Source organism: Kogia breviceps, chromosome 16, assembly GCF_026419965.1.
Source record: "Kogia breviceps isolate mKogBre1 chromosome 16, mKogBre1 haplotype 1, whole genome shotgun sequence".
In the NCBI taxonomy this organism is placed as follows: domain Eukaryota; kingdom Metazoa; phylum Chordata; class Mammalia; order Artiodactyla; family Physeteridae; genus Kogia; species Kogia breviceps.
The window spans coordinates 17425538-17449868 of record NC_081325.1 but is presented as its reverse complement, the minus strand read 5'-3'; the positions used below and the strand labels follow the sequence as shown (position 1 = coordinate 17449868).

Below are 24331 nucleotides of genomic sequence, written 5' to 3'. Positions count from 1 at the left end.
AAGGTCCTTTTAAGAGGGAAGCAGGAAGTCAGAGTAGTTGGAGATGTGACCACAGAAGCAAAAGGGCTGGGGTGAAGCAAGGAAGGGGTCACAAGGCAAGTGATGCAGGCGGCCTCGGGAAGCAGAAAAAGGCAAGGATATGGATTCTCCCCTCAAAACCTCCAGAAGGAACCAACTCTGCCCGTACCTTGATTGAGCCCAGCGAGACTGATTTTGGTTCTTCTGACCTCCAGACTGTAAGAGAATATACTTATGTTGTTTTAAGCCCCTAAATTTGTGGTAATTTTTTACAACAGCAACAGGAGACTAAGCCACCATGAAAAGGCCATCAGTGATGAGGGGACTGCAGCTTCCTGTTAGAAGCACTCTGGGCTCTAAGAGTGGGCACCAGAAAGCTCTGTCCTGGCAGCCCTATTTTCAGTTGCCTAGCAACCGACCAAAGAGCTGGATGTATATGATTCATACGAAAGGCTCCCATGTCTCTTCCATGTGAAGGAGAAGATATTTTGGGGTGGGAGTAGAAACCAAGGCTAGAGAACAAGCCAGATGCCTGGGACTCACATCCTCTATTTGGACGTTCTGTTTAGGGATAGGTAGATTTTCAGGTATCAAAACAGAGACAGTCCTGGGAAAGCTATGGCCGCTAACATTGCACGCCAACAATGAGCTGATTGAATAACTAGTCAATTCAAGGGAGAAAAGAATCAATCACATCAGCTGATTTTACTGAATTGACTTCTATTGTCTCAAATGTTATTCATTTCAAGACCCCAGCAGATACCACCTCAAGATTCCCCAGGCAGAGCCCAGATCCTGGGGTTATCACCAATTTCAAAGACTAAAATCATTCCCAAGACAAGCCAGCCTTATGATTCTAAATCATGGAATTTTTCAGGCAGTCTGTGTATAGTCTCATTAAAGACAAAAAATATATACAAAACATGAAGCAAAAGAGAAAAGCACAGCTTCATGTTCCATAAGCAATAAATGCTAAAAAAAAAAAAAAAATCAAGACTCCAAACATCCTATCTGCCCTGTTTATTTTTTTCTTATATATACAAGCAAAATATATAGTGTCTTCACCACATAATGTCAGGGTTGATCTATGATAAACTGCAGTTTGCTAAGAGTCAGAGTAAAGAGATCTTTATTCTGAATCTATCCTAAGCAGTGAACTCTCATTTGTGGGGCTTCAAAACAAGGCCACGTTTCGGGAAAAGAAAGATATATGGTGATGTAACTTGGTGGGTGTTAATGCAGTTTATAAAACAAATCTCCCAAACATTTATTCTTCCGTCAAGCTTCTGGCTATAGTGGGCTTAATATAAGCAACAAAAAGAAAGGAAACTCCCAAACATTGACATTGGCACTCAAAAAATAATAAAGGTAACGATTAAGACATTTCCAATATATTTTCATTCTGAAAATGTGTTGATATAAAATGTCTTGCCCCACTCCATGTTTTCCTCTTTCAGCACTCTAACCTCCAAGTCATCAATTCTCAAAGTATGGACCCCAGACCCCCAGAATCAGCATCACCTGGGAACTTTTATTAAAAATTTATTTAAACTAGAAAAAAAGAAAATGTAAGCATGTCACATGATTATTAGGTTGTTTTTTTTTTTTTTTCTCATAGCAGTTACAAATACTTAGATTCAGAGAGTCAGGTTCACATAAATAAAAGCTTCTTTCTACAAAAATCTTGAACAATGAGAACATCATCACATGGGCCTTGCAGAAGGGAAGCTTTATTCAGTTCTCAGAGGGACCTTAGCCCAAAGCATCCTTGGCTTAATTTCGATGACTGGTGTTTCCTAGTCTGTCTCCTTCCCTTATCGCCATTAACACTCCTGCACCACCACCACCCCCCCAAGGTGACTTTTTTTATTTTTACAAGAAAATGCCAGAAGAAATAGGTGAGGATGGACAAAGTGCAGTGTAGTCTCCAAACCAGTGGTTCTCAAACTTGAGGGGTCAAACTATATGCAAACGTGCAAAAAGTACGTGAGAAAAGCAAAGAATATGTTAAATATGTAATTCAGACAGCTACGGAAATCAGAAATCCTTTCTATTCCAAAAGGTTCTGATTGCCCTCTGAACTGGGGGAAGGGAGGGCTGTAGCATTCCTACACTGGCTGCATGGGTATCTGTTAGGATTTTGGAGGCTGGGGGTGCCCAGGCAGGACACACACCTTCCCCCATCCCACTGCCAGGACACTGGCCTTGTCTTCAGCCTAACCCGGCAGAAGTTTCCAGAACACTGTGAAAAGGGTCAGGGTGAAAAACAGCTGCTTCCCAAACTGCATTCTGCACAAAAGAAGGCAACTTCAGTACATGACCATAACGTTTCTGAGCCCTGTGGGCAGAGGAGCTGCCTCTTTGAAAACTTTGGCCCAGAGATCCATGATGGGCAAATTTCCTGGCTTCCTGTACCAAGTGGGACGCTCGCAGCCACCTGGACAGATGCATGGAGAGCCAGGGACAGGCCAGGGGAGGCTGGGAGTGAGCCTGGGCCTTCCGTTCCTTCTGCTTTTGAAGACCGGCAGGGCTGTCATGACCAGCCAACCCGCCCGTGCTGGGAAAGCCAGGCTCCAGAGGCCCCTAAGGCAGGCCCTCCAGGAGGCCACGGGTATGTTTGGCACTGGCTGGGCACCGGCAGGCAGTGTGCCCCTGGGCCTGACTTTGTGACAATTTCCATTTTTAACTCTACCAGACACCTCCTTCTGCAGTGAAAGCAGACGCCTTCGGGGGAACCCAGCCTGAGCCAGGCTGCAGCGCTGAGGCAGTCAGGGCACTGTCCGTTCCCAGAGTCTCTCCCGAAGCAGCCACTGCCCTCTGGGGTTCTCTGTCTCGTAGTGGTCCTCCCCCGGGGATGCCAGGGGCTCCAGTGCAAAGAGCTCTGCGTTCCAGTCCGTGTCGTCCCCCGAGAAGTTGAAGACGATCTGTCTGGAGCTCACCAGGCTGGAAGGGAGGAATAAGGCAAAGGGTTTAAGTCTGGCTTGGCTGGCCGCACGGAGAACGGATGCTCTGATTTACCATCCTGACGGAGCCCATCGGATGCTCCCCTAGTGCTGGGCCTCGTGGAGGACAAAGCAGTATCATCATGGGGACTGTGTGTGGACCTCAGCTGGACCTCAACGTGGCCTTGGAGGAGAAGGATGGGTGTTGAGGGTTGAGTCCTGGTTTTAATATGTCTAGTACATAGTCCATTTTTATGGGAGGAAAATGCCATTTAGAAAACCCCTGGGGCTTCCCTGGTGGCGCAGTGGTTGAGAGTCCGCCTGCCGATGCAGGGGACACGGGTTCATGCCCCGGTCCGGGAAGATCCCACGTGCCGCGGAGCGGCTGGGCCCGTGAGCCATGGCTGCTGAGCCTGCGCGTCCGGAGCCTGTGCTCCGCAACGGAAGAGGCCACGACAATGAGAGGCCCGCATACAGCTAAAAAAAAAAAAAAAAAGGAAAAAAAGAAAACCCCTGAACCCATCAGAGTTGGATGGCTCTTGTAGAAACAGAGGAAGACAGGTGGACAAGCCAAGACAGGCCCTTCTGTTGTGAGAGGTGAGCTCCCTGCAGCATGGCCTAGGGTGGCCAGATCAGGAACGCACATACTTCTCTGAAGGAGTAAGTCACAGGGATTTGGGGGTTAGAGATGGCAACTCGTCTTGGGAGAGGAGGATCTGTAAGGAGAGAGGCCAAGCGATGGTGGCAGGAGGGCCGGGTGGGGCCCAGTCAGCGGGATGTTCTCCATCCGAGCCTGGCAATGCCTTTCTACAGCAGGGCCGTCTAATTGGTTCAGTGTTGCTTCCCTCATGGTGCTATGCCCTCCTCAACCCCAAAGCCTCATTACAAATCTGCAGCACACAGTGTGTCAGTGGCACTTGGGGGAAAGAGTGAAAGAGGATGGACGGAGCATGAGGGCTAAGTGGGCCAGAAAGGGAGAGGCAAGTCCAGAGCTCAAGGTACAGTTAGGGGTGGGGACAGTAGTGAACCAAGCTAGAATGTGAATATAAGACCATCAAAAAATGCTTTAAACTAAGACCTCCCTCCCCCCATACACAAAAGAATGATTTTTCCATGTAACATGGGGGCTCAGGGCACCTAAGAAGCAACGCAAGAGTCTGGTGCGCAGAAGAGCATCTTGGTTGTGCTATGTGACCCGAGCACTCACTCTTTTTTGCAGACTTTGGGCTTAAATTTCAACGTGCTGAAGGCCCCTTCCACAGCCTTGGGCAAGTAAATGGGGTGCCTTTCGAGTCTCCTCTGAGCGCCGATGGTCCTGCGCTCCGTGCTCCTCCGGAGCTGGCCGGCTGTCGTGTGCCCAGCGATGCCCTCGGAGCAGCGGCGGGGCGCGCGCAGGATCCAGTTGGAGTGCAGGCTGTGCTCCCGGGAGCTGGTGGCCACTGGAAGAGAGAAGCAGGGCCCCGGGGAAAGGAGGACTCACCATGGTGGTGCGGGGGGGCGGGCAGAAGGCCAGGGAGAGGACAGATCCAGCTAAGAACCCACGATACATACATACGTAAAACAGGAAACTCTTAGGAAGGCCCAGAGAGCCAAGCAAAGCGGGTGATTCAACTCTGCAGTTATCGTTTGCGGAGACAATGGACTAGCGTGTGTCCATTAAAGACAAGCACATAGACCTACGTTTACTGACTTGAAAAGATGCCCATGAAGTATTGTAAATTGTTAAGTGAAAAGAGTGGATGAAAAAGAGCAAAGAGATCTTGTTTTTGTTTAAAAAGAGTAATAAAGTGAGTCTGTGTGTGTTTAAAGCCTTTTTGAAAGGACGTACACCAAACTGTTAACAGTGATTATTAACTCTAGGTGGTAGAATTACAGGTCAAATTCTTTACTTTCTTCTTTATACTTTGGTGTATTGTTTGATTCGTTTGATTTTCAGTGAACATACGTTACTGTGGCTATCAGAGAAAAAACACGAAGTCATTTCCATTAAAAAATTATAACTGTGAAATGACACTTGCGTCCTCAGTAGATTTCATTGTCCTTTCACCAGCGTCTGGATTCCCCAGGCCCGACTCTGAGGGAGAGCGCTGTTGTCAGCGGCTGCAGTGGGAGAGGGGGGCAGGCCAGTTACCCTGCAGGGGGCAGGCCAGTTACCCTGCAGGGTACAGTGAGCTTGAGGAGTGAGAACCCCCTTCCGTGAAACTCCACAGAACCCAGTGAGAACCGAAAGCTCACAGATACATGTCCATCAGGGCTAGAAAAACAACAACACACCACAAGAATGTAATCTTTGCGCATTCAATAAAATATTTAATATTCAGTATTAAAAATTATTCAGTATTGGTACCAAAAGCTGTTGCCTCAATAACCAGGGGCCTCAATAACCAGGGGCCAATAACTGCTAAATTAAATCATCATTCATACACCATGAGGGGCAAGTCGAAGATGAAAGAAACTAACAGTTGAGTAATGGAATTTCAAAGTGGGCTCAACTCGTGAATGTGGTGGTTATTTGCTCTCCAACAGGAGACAGCCAGTGATACAGCTTGGCAAGGAGAAAAGCACCGCCCTCGCCCTTCACCTCGCTCCCGCTCCAACAATCCAGAGCGGGCTTGAGCGAGCACCCCGGCCCTCTCCTGTCTACACATCCTCGCAGACTGGTGGCCCACGAGGGCCACAGGGGGAGTGCTGGGGGGAGGGGTGGAGAGGGGTGACAAAGTGGGTGAAAGGTCAGAGTCGGGTCCAGCAGACAGGGCTGCCAGGGCCAAGTTAGCTCAGGTAGGGTCACAAGCCCAATTTTTTTTTTTTTTTTTTTTTTTTTTTTTTTTTTTTTTTTGCGGTATGCGGGCCTCTCACTGTTGTGGCCTCTCCCATTGTGGATCACAGGCTCTGGACGCGCAGCCCCAGTGGCCATGGCTCATGGGCTCAGCCGCTCCGCAGCATCTGGGATCTTCCCGGACCGGGGCACGAACCCGTGTCTCCTGCATCGGCAGGCGGATTCTCAACCACTGCGCCACCAGGGAAGCCCACAAGCCCAAGTTTTAAATATAATTTGTCTATTCCCTTGTCGTCTTCTTTTTTCAATTCTGGTAAAAGACACATAACATAGAAGTTACCATGTTGCCATCTTGTAGTGTACAGTTCAGTAGTGTTGAGTATATTCACATCATTATGTGACAGATCTCCAGAATTTTTTCATCTTGCAGAACTGAAACTCTAAACAGGGCTTCCCTGGTGGCGCAGTGGTTGAGAGTCCGCCTGCCGATGCAGGGGACGCGGGTTCGTGCCCCGGTCCAGGAAGATCCCACGTGCCGCGGAGCGGCTGGGCCCGTTGAGCCATGGCCGCTGAGCCTGCGCGTCCGGAGCCTGTGCTCTGCAATGGGAGAGGCCACAGCAGTGAGAGGCCCGCGTACCACAAAAAACTCTAAACAGACTTGTGGTTGCCAAGGGGGATGGAGTTGGGGAGGGATGGATTAGGAGTTTGGGGTTAGCAGATGAAAACTACTACACATAGAATGGATAAACAAGGTCCCACTGTATAGCACATGGAACTATATTCAATAACGTGAGATAAAACAAATAGAAAAGAATATAAAAAGAATGTATACATATGTACAACTGAATCACTTTGCTGTACAGCAGAAATTAATACAACATTGTAAATCAACTATATTCCAGTACAATATTAAATTAATTAAATTACATTAAATTAAAAAATCGCAACAGCTGTTTAAAAACAACCAAACAAACTGAAACTCTATACCCATATAACAACTCTCCACTCATCCCTTTCTTTAATTGTTGCCCTATTGCTTTCCCTCCTGGAGCTTTACAAAATTCCACCCCATCTCTGCTGTGGAAAACGGACCACAGGGAAGGAGTTTTTGTCCAAATGAGGATTTACGGGGTAGCCTGGGGTGGCAGCAGCGATGACGAAAGCCAGGGCCCCAGGGAGCAGAGCAAGCTCAGGGCCAGGCTTTGGCTTGCAGATGTGAGTTTCCGTTTAATCAGAGAAAGTCCACTCCAGAGACCCCACTCCACCCACCTCCTGCCACCGGGACGGCACTCACCATCGAAGTCCACGTCTTCGTTCTGTGGGTCAGCCTCGGCAGCCCGCGGCCGCTTCTCTGTATCCAGCTCTGCCATGACGGAGTCAAAGAAGGCGATGGCCTCCGCCACATCCGCGCTGAACTGCGAGTGCTTCTTGGGCGTTGCTTTCTGCTAGAGATGAAGGGCAGAGAGGAGAAAGCAGAGCTGCCTGAGCCAGCCTTGGGGCTCCCACACACAAGGGACATGGAAAAGGACCACGTGTTGCCGAAACGAAACCAATGTGAAGTTATGAATTTGCAGGTAAATTTGAATAAGTGCCCTTGAAAGGAAGGTAGATACTCCAGATCCACACTTGCTGTAGGTCAATGGATTTCGGTTTATCTCCAGGAGGGGGGGAGTGAAAGGGTGGGTAGATCTGCCTCTGTCTTGGTCAGGGACTGTTATGGACCATTAGGCAAAATAATTAGTCTTTCTTTGGCCTGTTGCCTGCTGATAAACCCCATCAGGAGATTGTACAGTTCCTTAGGTAGGCAATGAGATGCTCACAGCAGGAAAGGGGGGACGAGATATGTTGAAAATAAAATACTCCAGAAGAGTTTTCAGTACCTAAAGTGGCCAAATTTCGGTTCAATCATGGAATAAATTGAAGACAAATTGGTGTGATTGTTTGAACAGGGTAAGGAATAATATTGGGTTGGCCAAAAAGTTTGTTCAGGTTTTTCCGTAACATTTTCAAAGTAGTTTTTTAAAAAAAAAATCTACGGAAAGCCTAACTAGGTTCCAGGTTCTGTCCTGACTCGTTCTTCATGACGTCATCATCACCATCATCACCATCATTCTCTTCACAACAGCCCACAGTCAGTCACCAGCAACCGGCATCACAGAAGTTCAAGCACCATGGTGGACTTCAATGGAGAACTCATGATGTAGGCACAGAATCAGCATGTGAACTAATAAAAAGCTCCCTGAAGAATTTAGGAAATAAGAGAACTCAGGGAGAAAAAAGAAAGACAATATGTGTTAACCTGGGCTATTTGGACCAAATGTAGAGTTCTTTTATTTTTTGTGTGCGCTTTGAAAGTGGGATGGTATTAAAAATGAAAGTGATTTGATCACAGATTTGCATGTTAGGAAACTAAAGGATGACATCTTTATATATGCATAAGATTTTGGTAAAATGTATGCATTTTATACCACTAGGAAACATTTGTACCACTAGGAAGCCACGCAGCTTGCAGGATCTCAGTTCCCTGGACCAGGGAGCGAACCCGTGCCTCCAGCAGTGGAAGCACAGAGTCCTAACCACTGGACCACCAGGGAATTCCCAGGAAACATTTTTAAATAGAGGATTTTTTTCCTTTTATATTTGTAAGGAGCATTCTTGGAGAAAAAAATTTGGAGAACCACAACATACACTGAACCTTTTCTGTTAAAAGTGGAAAACTATTCACATGTAGTTATGTCACCCCCTTCAAAGAGTGCACTAAAATGAAAGTGGGGGGGTGGGAGTTGAAACCCAGTGTCAAAGAGAACAAGGGAGAGGTCATCAGTGAGAGAGAGAGATTTCCCAGAGCTTCTGCCAAATGGAAAGCAGTTGAAGCAGGGGAATTGATGGAACAGAGCAGAGGGGCCGCCCTCCCAGAGAACCACAGGTGGAGGGAGCAGCTCAGAAAGGGGACACTTTGACCCCCGGAACCAGAAATGCTCCAGACTTGGCACCACCAGGCACACCAAGGGTTGGAATGAAAAACTGAGGGGCTGGTTGAAAGTCTGTATGAGCACAGAAGGCTGGGCCACCAGCATCCTTCCTGCAGGCAGATAACAGGAAGGCTCATATCTGGAGGCAGGTCCATATGCTTTTTTTTTTTTAACCTCTTTATTGGAGTATAATTGCTTTACAATGGTGTGTTAGTTTCTGAATTGCTTTACAACAAAGTGAATCAGTTATACATATACATATGTTCCCATATCTCCTCCCTCTTGCATCTCCCTCCCTCCCTCCCTCCCTATCCCACCCCTCAAGGTGGTCACAAAGCACTGAGCTGATCTCCCTGTGCTATGTGGCTGCTTCCCACTAGCTATCTGTTTTACGTTTGGTAGTGCATATATGTCCACGCCACTCTCTCACTTTGTCCCAGCTTACCCTTCCCCCTCCCCATATCCTCAAGTCCATTCTCTAGTAGGTCTGTGTCTTTTTTCCCGCCTTACCCCTAGGTTCTTCATGACCTTTTTTTTTCTTCTTCTTAGATTCCACATATATGTGTTAGCATACGGTATTTGTTTTCCTCTTTCTGACTTACTTCACTCTGTATGACAGACTCTAGGTCCATCCACCTCACTACAAATAACTCAATTTCGTTGCTTTTTATGGCTGAGTGATATTCCATTGTATATATGTACCACATCTTCTTTATTCTCCTTGTGTTTTCTCTTGCTGTCCCTCTGCCTTGAATGCCTTATCTGGCCAGTTCCTATCCAACCATCAAGATGTGGCTGAGACAGCTCTTTCTCCAGGAAGACCACCCTCTCCTGGGCTGTTTCCCTCCTCCAGGCTCCATGGTCCTCAGTACCTAATCTAATTCTACGATGGCACATATTATTTTAGAGACTTTTTTGTGAAGTGGAAGAGAGAGAAACAAAGAATCGAGAAAACCACATGATCTGGACTGAGCCCCAAAGGAAGGTTGAATATTATTTAATAGAAATGCAAGGTCTATAGGTTTTCCCATCTCAAAAATCATCTCCACATGGAAGGGATATCACTAAGTCCCTAGCAGCAACTGCCATCAGTGTTTGGCTGAATGCAAGAGTCTCAACCTTGCTCACGGGCACCATATTCTTTTCCATCTGGGTCACCCTACAGTTTCATCTAAGCTCTTCATTCCTCAGTGTCCCCAGGAAGTAGACTTTGGCCAGAAGCTCAGAACAGCCTGGATCAATTGCTTTCATTTATAAAAGGCTTAAAAAAGAGTCAACTTTGGTGTCTTAACTATTAAAGGCTAAGAAAACAGCAATGAGCACATTGCCAATAGTTAGGTTAACACAAGCCCTTGACTGTGGCCTCTTGTGAATATCCCTAATCTCCTCAAGAGTTCTCCTCCAAGGATAATATTTACAAAATAAAAAAAATTAATTACCAGCATATACATCACCACCTCAGCCATTGTACTCTCTGTCCATCAAAACTAATGGACAAAGACCCTTTCAGCTGCACATTTCGTTTGGTTATTCCAAACATGTTTCTGTTCGCAAAATTTCAAGCTTGGGGACTCAACACTGCCGCACAGCTCACCCTCTCTGCTGTGCTTAGCATTGATTGTCTTCCTGGCCACAGCCACAGACACTGACAGATAAGCTTCTTGGCCAGCACTTAAGAGTCTGCTCCTTGAGGCCACACATCCGGGGCTCTGCTGGACCATTCAGTACATTATCACCGTTATAAAGCTTGTTTCTCTTAAAAGAGCTTTTGGATCCTGGTGTGGCTGGAGAGTGAGACAATGGTGACATTATTTGTGGCTGACCCCTATGTACCTGTGTGACCAAGTCTCATCCCCAAAGAGAGCTTTCCCCAACTTGCCTCAATTACCATCATCAGTTTCACCCAAGCCCTTCACGGAATGAGGGAGGAACATAAATAAATGAAAATGAATAAACAATTGCTTTCCTTCCTTCCTTAGCTCTGTCTTCCTTCCCTGCAAATGAAAGCACCACCCCTTGAAGGAATCTGAGGACCCAGTTGGGGGTGATGATGGTTATGAATGGTTATGACTCCCCCCTCATTTCTGTCTGGGTGGTTCTCACAGTGGAGCCCAATCCCAGCTGGAGGTTGGACCCTCAATGGATGCTCTTAAAGAATCTCTGCACTGGCCCTTTCCCAGATCAATTAATTTAAATAACCAGGTGATTCTAATACAGAGCAGTTGAGAGCCTCTGCTCTCTACGGATCCAGGCATAAAGAAGGGAAGCAAGATGGCCCATGCTCTCCACCTCGGGGTCTGGTTTAGGATGAAAACCTTAAATACCAGTCTCATGCCCTGAATTTGCTAGAGCAGAAAGGAGTGCCTCCATGAAGACAAGGACACAAGGGACAGGACCCAAGGGGTTAGGACACAGGTCAATGAAGAAAGAGGACAAAGCGCCTGGATTACAGAGCTCGGACCCTTATGTTCCTGTGTATTTCCCATTGCTCAGCACAGAGACCAGGTAAAGGCACCCCACCTCCCCTCTGCCCCATCCCCCTACTAGCTACAGGTATGAGGGCATCCCGCTCATAGGCATGCACCTACCTTTCCCACCCAGTCCCCAAATGTGACCTAAATCACCGCCTGGCTTGGGGGGGAGGGCAATTTCCTCTGCTTGTATTCATGCAGTTTTGTTTGCATCCTGGACGTAATGTTTGGTCTACATCTCTGCTAGTCTTCATTTTGACTAGACATCAAGTGTTTTGTTTCTCTCTCTATCATTTCTTTTTGAAAACACAAGCACATGTGTATTAACCCACTCTTTAAAAAAACAAAAGGGAGCGTACAATATGCCCCTGTGAACTGCTTTCTTCACTTGGTGTATCCTAAGAGTAACTTCACAGCAGTAGAGATCCTCCTCTTCCCTTTGAATAGCTGCACAGTTCTCCACTACACAGACACACTGTAGCAATGAACTACAGTCGCCTACTGTTAGAGCTTCGGGTTGTTTGAAATCTTTTGCTGTTACAATTAGTGCTTACACATACATCATTTTGCACTTTGCCAATAATACCCTGGTATAGGCTTCTAATTGTAAATATTCAGCTCGTTTTACAGAGAGAACGGTAAGCATCAAGTGATCTGGCAGGTCAGTTAAGTAAGATTTGGTTAACAAATCTATTGTACTTTATAAAGTATACTTTTTAAATGTCTCCAAATGAATTTTGTGATGATTTATCTGAGTACCAGTGAAACTGTGGGTAATCATCAGTTAAATCCATTTCACCTGTAACCTGTCTTCCTGCATCAAGGTTGTTTTAATTGTTGCTACAAGACTTGCCTGGGCTCCAAGAAGTATGGAGCCTAAACAAGGTGTTTGCCTGAGCTGTTTTCCAGAAACTTGGCATCACCTGTGTCTAGTTGGAGCTGAGCCAGTTAAGGCTGGAAGGGACTCCCAACCCTCCAACCGGGCATGCATGAGTGTCTGCTCGGTGACATTTTTGTGTGTGTGTGGTACGCGGGCCTCTTACTGTTGTGGCCTCTCCCGTTGCGGAGCACAGGCTCCGGACGCGCAGGCTCAGCGGCCATGGCTCACGGGCCCAGCCGCTCCGCGGCACGTGGGATCTTCCCGGACGGGGGCACGAACCCGCGTCCCCTGCATCGGCAGGCGGATTCTCAACCACTGCGCCACCAGGGAAGCCCTGCTCGGTGACATTTTGACATCACAGAACTGAGAACTCCACCCTCAGATGGTGCTAGGTGCCTCCATTTTTGGACGTGCAGAGGCCTGTAGGCTAGTTACACCTGCACAGAACGACAATTACCCCACCTTTTCCTTAGTTCCCCGCACCTCAGACCGCCCTGCTTCTTTATCACATAGATACCTGAGCCCCTTGACTTCTAGGAGGTGGATTTGAATTTGTTCTCCTGTCTCCTCGTTTGGCTGCCTTGTGAATAAACCCTCTCTTTGCTGCAAATCTCGGCATCTCAGCATTCGGGCTTGCTGTGAATCAGGCAAACAAGCCTGGTTTGGTGACATCAAGGCTAATCTACAAGTCAGGCTCCCTGGACGTTTTCAAGTCCTAGTTTAAACTTAGGCTGATTCTGGCTTTTCCTGCCTTTCCCGCAGCTTCCATGGGCCCCTCTGGCCTCTACTACGACCTTCTCTTGGTCTCCAGCCGAGACAACTAGCACAAGAGCTGCACAACTGAGGCTCAGGGTTCAGGGCTCAGGCTAACATCACAGAAAATCTACTTTACAAAGCAGGGGTTGCACAAAATGGGACGTCAGTCATCAACACCTCTGGGTGAGACCCAAATAGTTCTCCCTCTCTGAACTCAGGACTCTAAATAAAAGTGGACTGCCTCGCCCTGCCACCCCCAGATCTTGACTTTTTCCTAGCCCAGAACTGAGCTACTTTGGAAAGGCTGCGTGTAATGCAGGCTGCTTCCTGTGGCCCCTGCTCAGACCTGGGTTTCGCAGGGCTCACGTTCCTTTGCCAGCAGCCCTTCCGCAGCCCCAGGGGAAGGCGTTTTCTCTGAAAGCCATCTGTACTGCATTGCCAACTCCCCTTTAACCTTCAGCGGCCTTAAGGTTATCATTTTCCAAGCCTCCCCGTCCCACCCCCTCACAACAGGCCTGGGTCTTGGATTACTTTCCGCAGATAGAACACTTGCATCTTTCCAAACCAAACTCCACCGTATTTCTCATTTTAGGTTTTGAGTCCCCCAAGCCAGTTTATTTTTCTGCATTTCGTATCACCTCCCATCCTGCCTGGTTTCACCTGCCCTTGGGGTACTTGAGCTTCTCCAATCTGTTTACTTTCTTCTGGGATCTGTCAGTATTTGTCTGCAAGAGATCTGGATGCTACAAAATGAACTTCCAGTTGTAAACAGAAATATTTCGTCAGCGGTTAGGGTAGGGGGCCATTCTAAACCCACCCAACGTCAAGAGGACCACCACTAAACATCTAGCCTCCTGCTCTCCTCCTCCTCCTGGCGTCACACTCCCCGCCACCTCTTCGGAGGGCCAACTCACATGGCACCTCCTTTCTGAAGCTTTCACTCATTGCAGCAGACAGACCCACACACATCTTGTCTAGGCTCATATTCTGCCTTGTGTGGACAGCAACGTTGTATTATACCCTCAGAGCCCCACACTGGACCCGTGATCCTTAACCTCATCTATGAAATAGCTTTGGCAACTAGCACTCACAGACAAGAGTGTCTTTGGATAGACGCTCACTTCCAGCCACTACCTACGTGAGACAAGTTGTCGGATATACCCAACTTCCAACATTCTTGTTGTAACTCTACCTGTTTCTCTTCCAACACACCAGTGTGGTTCAGGCAGTGATGCTGAGAGTTGCAGCTTCAGATTATGGGCTGCATCAGGGCAGGTGGACTGTCTTTCCATCTATGAATGTGGAACACCTATTTCAATGCCTGACACAGGGTAATTTGTTGAATGAATGAATGTATGCTATATACATGCCATTATCATATGTTTATATTCTCCCACCAGTTTGCATGTTGCTACTGTACACTTTTGGATTTAACTTAGCACATTTTGAGAGCTCTGTACTCCTTTTTTTTTTTTTTTTTTTTTTTTTTTGCGCGATACGCGGGCCTCTCACTGTTGCGGCCTCTCCCGTTGCGGAGCACAGGCTCCGGATGCGCAGGCCTAGCGGCCATGGCTCACGGGCCCAGCCGCTCCGCGGCATGTGGGATCTTCCCGGACCGGGGCACGAACCCGTGTCTCCTGCATCGGCAGGCGGATTCTCAACCGCTGCGCCACCAGGGAAGCCCTGTACTCCTTATTTTTATGGAGTCTTATAATACTGTCTTGAGCTAATCGTACACGGAAATCAAAATGTCAGTTCATTGTGATGAAATTTCCAGGATCAAATGTGGGACTGGTCTGGATTGGAGAGATCATTTTCCCTTGGATCATTCAGCTGGGGGAAATGAAATGCAAAACAGCTCAAATTTATCCACAAGCAATTTAATGTCCTCAAAAGAAGCTTTTCAGGATAAACCTTAAAAGCTCTAATACATCCTCTTTCCTTCTGCCATCCTTGAAATGGCTATTCAAGATCAAATCCAAAGCAATGCTTATCTTATTCTTTTTTTTTTTTTTTTTTTTGGCTGTGCCAGGTCTTAGTTGTGGCACGTGGTATGTGGACTTCTTAGTTGCGGCATGCGTGCGGAATCTACTTCCCTGACCAGGGATTGAACCTGGGCCCCCTGCATTGGGAGTGCAGAGTCTTAGCCACTGGACCACCAGGGAAGTCCCATCTTATCCCTTTTATATTACATTACCTAAGGAAATGTGTACCCATCATGGAATAGGGGTTTGTGATCAAAGAATAGGAGCTTAAGAAATGAGAACTGTAAATCTGAGAAACAAATAACTTGGGAAAAGGTATAATCACTGAAATTTAAATACATATGTACACATACCCACATCCAACTTTTCAATAGATACTCTAATGGTAGACTTGTCAGAGCTGAAGGAAAAAAATAGTGATATAGACAATAGAGCTGAGAAAATCAGCCTGAAGAGATCAAAAGAAAGGATGAGGTTTGTCACAAACTGTAGTCTAACTAAACTTGGGAATTACCTCTCATAGCTAAACATTACAATCATTTTGGAATCGTAGCTGCACATCTTTTGTCTTTGGTATCAGAGGTTTCAGACTCACAGTCTGAGGCTTAGTCTTTTTTCTCCTGCTTTATAATCTGAAGGCCATTGTTTCCTTTGTTAGGACCTGGTAACTCCTCCCCTTAAATGTCACCTAAATGACCATTTCACTTTAGTTCAACACTAAGTGAAGGTTTTTTGCTCACATTTATCAAACTGTTCGAAGCCTAACTAATAGAACTGAATTAACATGCTTGAAACATTGTATAAAAATCTTCACGCCCGATACGTGAAACATCACAATCTAATGAGAGAAGGGGTGGATTTGTCCATAAATGGTGTTGAAACTTTGCTATTTGGGAAAATTTCAAGTTGGATTCTCACATCCCACTACATGTAAAAATAAATTGCGGAACAGATAAGAGGGTTGGGTTTTTTTTAAATGGAACTATAAAAAAAGGAGAAAAATGGCAAATATGCAACTGACCTTGAGCCATAGAAGGACTTTCTAAGCACAAAGCAAAGAAGTATCAAAGACAACAATTGACATATTTGACTACATAAAAATCAATAGTATTTGTAGGGATAAAATTGTACTCTTAAGTAAAATTAAAAGATACATAACTTTGAGAAGATAATTTTAACACATGTGGCAGATAGTGTATTCATATCCTTAATATGAGTCCAGATAAATAAATTAAAATATTTAGTAGAGCCAAAAAATGTATAAAGACATGAATGGGCAATCCATTAAACAAGAAGTACACTTTGGTTTGATAAAATATAAGGGTCATTCTTTGCTTAAGCAGTAATCCAAAAAAAGTACATAAAACAATGCAGTTAATCTATTATTATCAGTAAACTTTAAAAATTAATGACACTATTTGGTGCTGATAAAATGCAATAAGAAGGGCTTTCTAACTCAGTGTTGATAAAAGTGTAAATTATCAAATATTTCTGGAAAACAATATGTAGAAGAATCTTTAAAAATGAATGGCCTTTCACCTTTGGCCCGTTAATCACACTTTTAGGAATCACTGCTAAAAAATGCCTTATAGACAGAGTAAGATGAATTTATTTATAATGTTTAACAATTGTTTAAAGAATGTGAGTTGTTAAATTTTTTGCCATTAATACTTTCAGTTTTCAAAAACTAGTTAATGAGATGGAAAAGAACCCACAATATAAATTATAAAAAAGTATATGGTATGAGCCAAATTTAGTAAATTTATACATATACACACTTTAGGGTTGCCAAATTTAGCAAATAAAAATATAGAATGGCACTTAATTTTCAATTTTATATAAACAGTGAATAAAGTTTTAGTATAAATAGATACCAAATATTATATGGACATAATTATACTACAAAAATCCATCGTTCATCTGAAATCCAAATTTAAATAGGCATCCTTTATTTTACCTGGCAGCCCTAATATACATATCTGCAACTATATAAGAAATAAATGATTGAAAGAAAATATACTTAAATATTTTATAGTGATTGTCTCTGGATGATGGGAGATAGGATTCTAGATCATTTTTATCTTCTTCCTTACACTTTTCTGTGTTTTATAAATTTCATTTAATGAGCAAATGTAACTTAATAATCAGAAACAAATGTTTACCTAAAAAAGTGTCTTTTTGTTGGTAAACTCTGATCCATTACATGTGGGATGTTTTAATTATTAGGATCATTCCATATGAATATCCCCAAACTGTATTCTACTCCATTAAAAACAAGATAATTTTCCACTCACTGAAAACCACAGACCTATTACTTTTCCAGGTCTTCCATCAAACTTTGTAAAGTTCCATTCTTAAATTACAATTGGAGCTTCTCGGGTTATTAGATTATTGAGCATCTACTATATGCCTGGAGCTGCACTAGAGGTTGAAGATAAAAAGAGAAATAAGACATGGTGGCCCCACTCAATGAGCTCACGGCCAGTAGCCGACACAGCAAATGAACAAACAATTACGGTGCTGTGTGCTGACTGCTGGGTGCTGAGTGCTGAGATAAGGGTCAGACCCAGAGAGGGGGGACATCCACTGCATTAGATTGTGGACATGAGAAATGGCTCTCTGGAGCAGTGCTTTCTCTGCTCTCTTAAAAGACAAGAAGTTAGCCAGGTGGGCGGGGTGTGGTAGAGAGGAAAAACGGAAGCCGAAGTACTGTACCGTTTCTAGGCTGAGCAAACGGCACGTGTCTGAGAGGTAGCTTGGGGGATATAATTACCTGTCTTGTGGTCTGACTGAGAGGGGCTGCACGAATTGGATGCTCTGTTTTCAATGATTATTTTACTGTCTGCCATCTTCTGGACAGCGCTGCCAAGCATAATAGTCTTTGCAGCTCATATTGAATGTTCACTGCCCTTCAACTCTGCCAGCCAGATACAGGCCAAGTGATAGAGACCTCCAGTAACTGATGCTCACAGAAAACCTGCACTTTAACACCACTGTGTTTGCAGAAAGTCCCCCCAACAGATCTGAAAAATAAATCCCAGTGGTGTGGAACAGATTCAGAACCTTCTTCCCATTGCATATGCAATTTATATATGGATGATTTGGAATCTTTTTAGGTGAATTGGATTCAGATCTTTCTACCACAGAGGAGAAAAAAAAAAATCTATTTGCTGTTGACTTGGTCTTATTTCATGAACCAGGGTTGAATGGCCGATGATAGAAAATTGATTCTGAAAGTTAACTATTATCAGAACAAAACTACTTGAAGCAAAAATCAATCACTTTTGGCAGGCATTCTCCAGAATTCCACTGGTTCCGTTTAAATCATTCTTGTAGCAGGTGAATTTCTTTAGCTGGAGCAGGGTGGGAGGGGGGTTGGTGCTGGGAGGGGTGTGTATTTTGCAGCTGGTTCATCCAGGCAGACATATCGGGGATTGAAGCTCCTCAGAACTATATGATTCACAGGTGAATTAATGAAATTTCTTCTGGCTGTGGTGGGTGACCAGGAACCCTGGCTTTGGAAAATGTCAGCCCAGATCTTCTGGGGAGAGTTCCTTGGGGCACTGCAGCCAACCCCAAACTGCCTCTCTGGCAGCACAGACACTGTGGTCCACCCAGGCCCACTTAGGTGGTCCAGTTCTCACGGAGGGATGCTGGCTGTTTACCTGTTCATCTGGCTTTAAAACCGTGGGGAGGGCTTCCCTGGTGGCGCAGTGGTTGAGAATCCGCCTGCCGATGCAGGAGACACGGGTTCGTGCCCTGGTCCGGGAAGATCCCACATGCCGCGGAGCAACTAAGCCCGTGAGCCATGGCCGCTAGGCCTGCGCGTCCGGAGCCTGTGCTCCGCAACGGGAGAGGCCACAACAATGAGAGGCCCGCGTACCGAAAAAAAAAAAAAAAAAAAAAAAAAAAAAAAAAAAAAAAAAAAACCGTGGGGAGCTATCCTCAGGGAGGATCCCAAATGCTGATGAGCACTCCAGGCAAAGTCAGAGCATAATCTCAAACTTTTCCTCCTCACGCCCCATCAAAACCCAAGCTCATGGACCGTAAAAAGGAAGGGGGTTCTGACACAGGCTACAACAGGGATGAACCTTAAGGACATTATGCTAAGAGAAAGAAGCCAGTCACAGTACGACAGGTACTGTATGACTCCAATTATATGAGGTTCCTAGAATAGGCAAATTCACAGAGCCAGAAAGTAGAATACAGGTTTCCAGAAGACAGGGGAAGGGGAAATGGGGAACCACTGTTTCTGTCTAGGATGATGAAAAAGTTCTGGGCATGGATGTAGTGGGCTACACAACACTGTCCTTAATGTCAGTGAATTGTACACTGACATTACCATTGACAAAATTGTTCAAATGGTAAATTTAAAATTTTTTATGAGTATTTTACTTAAAGAGGATATTGTATTTTAAGAAATAAAAGATCATTGTCAAACCTTTTATAAAAACACTCTCCTGATTCCTAAATGAAGTGTTTTTAGAGCTTCTGTGACCTCTTAAGGAATTCATTTTCTAGTGTTCTACTCATATACTTTCAAAAAGTGTTCTAAAAATGTATTAATTAGGGCTTAATAGACTTTTGGATGAATTGTTATGGGTTTATATAAATGATCATTTGGAAAAGCTCACAGAGAGCTCTCATGTAAAGAACTCTGATTATGGTCTGTCACTTAACCATTTGAAAGGTGTCCAGCATTACACATTTTTCTTTAAAAGAAATTTATATAGGGCTTCCCTGGTGGCACAGTGGTTGGGAATCCACCTGCCAATACAAGGGACACAGATTGGAGCCCTGGTCCGGGAAGATCCCACATGCTGCGGAGCAACTAAGCCCATGCACCACAACTACTGAGCCCGCACACCTAGAGCCCATGCTCCGCAACAAGAGAAACCACCATGATGAGAAGCCCGCGCACCGCAACGAAGAGTAGCCCCCGCTCACCGCAACTAGAGAAAGCCCGCGTGCATCAGAGAAGATGCAACGCAGCCAAACATAAATAAATTTATTATTATTATTATTATTTGCGGTACGCGGGCCTCTCACTGTTGTGGCCTCTCCCGTTGCGGAGCACAGGCTCCGGACGCCCAGGCTCAGTGGCCATGGCTCACGGGCCCAGCCGCTCCACGGCATGTGGGATCTTCCCGGACCGGGGCACGAACCCGTGTCCCCTGCATCGGCAGGCGGACCCCCAACCACTGTGCCACCAGGGAAGCCCATAAATTTATTTTTAAAAAACAAATAAGGTCACTTTCTGAGTACTGAGTGTTAGGACTTAAATATAGGATTTGGGGGAGACAAGATTCAGCACATAACAGGGGGCCAAGGGAAAAGAACAGAGTTTGCCCTAAATCTTAACATCAGCAAGTATTTTCTACCAATGCAGGAAGGTGATGACATTCCTGAAGGAAGGGCCTCTCCGGATCCCCTGCCCCTGCCATGCACAGAGAGCCAGGAAGGCCACCTTGCTAGCCACGGAGACCGCACCCACCGTTTCTCAGGTATGCCCAGCAGACAGCTCTTTCTTTGGGAGCAATAGGGAAGGAGAGCAGCTTGTCTCCAGGCTCCTATACACTTCCTGCACCATACATTTCAGAGCAGTGAACACTGGACTCCCTAGTACGTACCAGGTCCTGTCACAGGCCGGATCTTGCTTCCTCCTCACAAGGTATATTCTTATTTCCGTTTGTATGCTCCAGAAATAGAGGCCCAGAGAGAGAAACTTAACCTGACAAAGGCACACAGCTGCTAAATACAGACCTAAAATTCAGGCCTTGATCTGACTAACTTCAAAGCTATTTTAAAACTCTTCCCTAACTTATTTCACTAAGCATAATATTTTCTAGGTCCATCCACATTGTTGCAAATGGCAGTATTTCATTCTTTTTTATGGCTGAGTAATATTCCATTATATATATCTCATATCTTCTTTATCCACTCATCTGTTGATGGACACTTAGGCTGCTTCCATGTCTTGGCTATTGTAAATAATGCTGTTATGAATGATGGTGTGCACGTATCTTTTCAAATTAGTGTTTTTCAGATATATGCGCAGGGGTTGGCTTGTTGGATCATATGGTAGTTCTTTTTTTAGTGTTTTTAGGAACCTCCATACTGTTTTCCACAGTGGCTGCACCAATTTACATTCCTACCAATGGTGTAGGAGGGGTCCCTTTTCTCCTAGAGAATACCACACTTAGAGAAATAAATCAGACAAAGAAAGACAAATGCTATATGCTATCACTTATATGTGCAATCTAAAAAATAATACAAATGAATGTATATGCTAAACAGAAACATACTCACAGATATAGAAAACAAATTTATGGTTACCAAAGGGGAGAGAGAAGAGGGGAGGGACAAATTAGGGGTATGGGATTAACAGATACAGACTACTATACATAAAATGGATAAGCAACAAGGATTTACTGTGTAGCACAGGGAATTATACCCATTATCTCGTGATAACCTACAATGGGATATAATCTGCAAAAATACCGAATCACTACAGTGTATACCTGAAACAAACACAATATTGTAAATCAACTATACTTCAAATAAGAGCAAACAAACATACAACCTCTCTCCTGGGGCTTCCCTGGTGGCGCAGTGGTTGAGAATCTGCCTGCCAATGCAGGGCACACGGGTTCGAGCCCTGGTCTGGGAAGATCCCACATGCCACGGAGCAACTGGGCCCGTGAGCCACAACTACTGAGCCTGCGCGTCCGGAGCCTGTGCTCCGCAACAAGAGAGGCCGCGACAGTGAGAGGCCCGTGCACGGCGATGAAGAGTGGCCCCCCGCTCGCCACAACTAGAGGAAAAGCCCTCGCAAAGAAACGAAGACCCAACACAGCCAAAAATAAATAAATAAATTTATAAAAACAAAAACAAAAACCAAAAAAAAAAAACCCCTCTCTCCTGGTTACACCATGGTAAGAGACATCTCCTGAGGAAATCCTGACACTGCATCATGCCTGGGCCCTCTTCACAGCCAGCCCTACAGGGCCAGAGCTGGTGTTCTACCTCTAACCCCTCCCTCAGTCTTCAGATGCTGAACTAGGAGTGCAGCTCGGAGGAAGAGTGCTAGGTTCTACCAAGAAAGGACTCCATTTTGCAGGAAAATGTAGTGCCTGGTGGGAATCTAACCAGAACCGAGAACCCCAGGATGCTCAAGCTGGAAGTCCAGAAATCACGGCAACCCCCTCTGTCATCGGAGGTGGCCCCGAAGGAGGGGGGGGGCTGGCCCACAAATCCACAGCCGGTTGGCCACAGGGGCAGTACTGGAACCTAAGAATAAGACACTTTGTATGGGCCCCAACACTGCCCTACTTCTGGAGTTCAAATGGTTATTTAAACTACTCCCACGTGGGATAAAATGCAGACAGTTGAAACCAGTTGGGTGAGGCCAAGCCCTAGAGATCTGATAACAGGCCAGTAGGTCACTCAGTGTAAATGGGACTTGCAGGCCTGCAGGACACTAGGGGGGGCGGGGGGGGTGGTGGTGCATTGCTGGGCCACACAGGCCTGCTGTGAACACCTTAGAGCCCAGTCATCAGGAGAACAATTGATGGCAATTTAAAATAGCCTCAAACTTCATTTTTTTTTTTTTTTAATTGAGGAAACAAAGGAATAAGTAACAGTGAGTTGGGGATCTCAGCAAAATCAGGTCACTGAGCCTCAGCTTGCTCTTCTGCGATACAGAGGGACTTTCCCCCCCCCCTTCCCTTCTGGCATTATTCATTACTGGAATTATCTCAAAAAAAGGTAATGTGTACAAACACTGTAATAAGTATGAGATAAAGGCAAGTTCTTTCTCTCACTGATTCCCTGCTTGGTCTGCCTGGGCTGGAAGCCTCCAGTGCCTGGCAAAGTTACCATTCAACCTCCTCGAGTCGCAGACTCTCTCTGGGGCTGTGCCCAAGTCCCCCCAATACTCGGGCTCACGGAACGGACAGAGCAAATCCTCCAGATGTTCACTTTCCACTGGGATTTTTAGATGTGACTGTAATCATAAAAAATAACAAAAAACTTGTTGGGAAGTCATGTGCTGTCACTCAAATGTCATACAAGCATCCTCTCATCCAGGAAGTGGGCAGGAAGCGACAGATGTGCCCTGCAAACCGTCTGTCGGCCGCGAAGCCCGAGTCCTCCCCGCAGGCTGCTGTGTGGATGCCAGAAGCTGCTCTACCCGTGGTCTCCGCGTGCAAAGTCAGCATGGGACCAGCCATACTTCCGAGGCTGGCGAGATGGCAATGGAGAGCGTCTGAGGTGGATGGAGCTGTCAGCCCAGAAGGCGCAGACTAATTGAGCCGCGCGTGGACGATCCAGGGCTCCAACCCGCGTCAGAGGCTCTCGGAAAAGCGCTCATGTCAATTGTACCTCTCGGCGGCGGCACTTACCTTTATTTCTTTGGAGGCGGACTTCTTTCCTCCCCTGGAGGATTTCGAGGAGGTGGAGGAGATGCCCGGGGCGCGGCCGGGCTTCAGGTCACTGAGGCTGCTGAGGTACTTTTTGCGCAATGCCAGCAGCTCCTGTAAGTACTGCAGGCAGTCCTGGGTGCGCGAGTACATCCACGCCCGGTCCCCCTCCTGCTGCAGGTAGTACAGGCTGGTGTCCATACTGCTGGCGCTTTTGTATTTCTTTAAGGACTCGCTGAACTTCTCCCCGTGGTCCCCGACCACGTACATGGAGCTGCTGCGGATCAGCCTCACCGCGGGGCTGGCGCAGTCGTAGTAAGGGCTCTCCGCCACCTCTGCCTTCCTCTGCGGGCCGGAGTGAAAGATGGAGTGGAGCTTTCTGAGCATGGTGCTCGGTTTCTCTCCGTGGGTGCCTTCCAGCTGCCTGCGCGGCGCCACTTGATCTAGCTGGGGGCCCAGGAGCCAATGTGCAGGCCTCCTGCCATCTGTCTTCCCGGAGGCCTCTGATTCTTGGAATCCCAGCGAGCGTGGGCTTGGTCAGGCGGGCGACCCGGGCATCTCTCATGGGGGGGACCTTACGTCCAATAACCAAAATGCCATAAACCACCTGAGGACGTGAGGGAGCGCGCGGTGAGCTTAAAAGCAAGCTCCCTGGCTGGCTTTATCTGGTGCGCAGACCTTCCACGCTCTTCCATCGAAGGCCCCAGCCGGATGCAGGACACGTGACATTGCATTTCCTGCTCAGCTATTTTCTTTCTTTTTCCTTTTTCATTTCTGGATGTGGTCTCCTTCGATTTGACTTGATCGTGACGTGGATTTTTACGTTTCCACCTCGGCCGATCTGGGCCCTGGTCCTGATACCCTGTCTCCAAAGTGAAATCCTGCTTTTCAAAGACAGCACTAAACCGAAGACAGCGTGTTGCCTGAGGTAAAATCCAGTCCCCGGAGATGGACCCGGGTGGACACAACCAGGACCTTTGGCAGGAGGCTCTCAGATCCCCGATAAAGTGAGCTCTGTGCAGCATCCGAGCGCCCTGAAGGCGCCTCGGCCCGCGGTAACGAGACCTCGCCGCCGTTACCAGATAGCAGCTCATTGTGGAGACCGGAGGAT

General features: G+C 46.3%; 1 protein-coding gene and 1 non-coding gene across 2 annotated transcripts; both read right to left on the bottom strand.

The window, feature by feature from the left end:
* Positions 1 to 2786: 2786 nt before the first annotated feature.
* On the bottom strand, positions 2787 to 23607 carry C16H13orf42 (chromosome 16 C13orf42 homolog). Its single transcript, XM_059041530.1, has 4 exons — positions 23203 to 23607; positions 7031 to 7178; positions 4168 to 4399; positions 2787 to 2961 (listed from the first exon to the last, which is right to left on the bottom strand). Exons 1-4 carry the CDS (start codon positions 23605 to 23607, stop codon positions 2787 to 2789), a joined length of 960 nt encoding a protein of 319 aa, XP_058897513.1.
* On the bottom strand, positions 14908 to 14980 carry TRNAG-CCC (transfer RNA glycine (anticodon CCC)). Its single transcript has one exon. It is a non-coding gene; the product is annotated as a tRNA-Gly (tRNA).
* Positions 23608 to 24331: the final 724 nt, after the last annotated feature.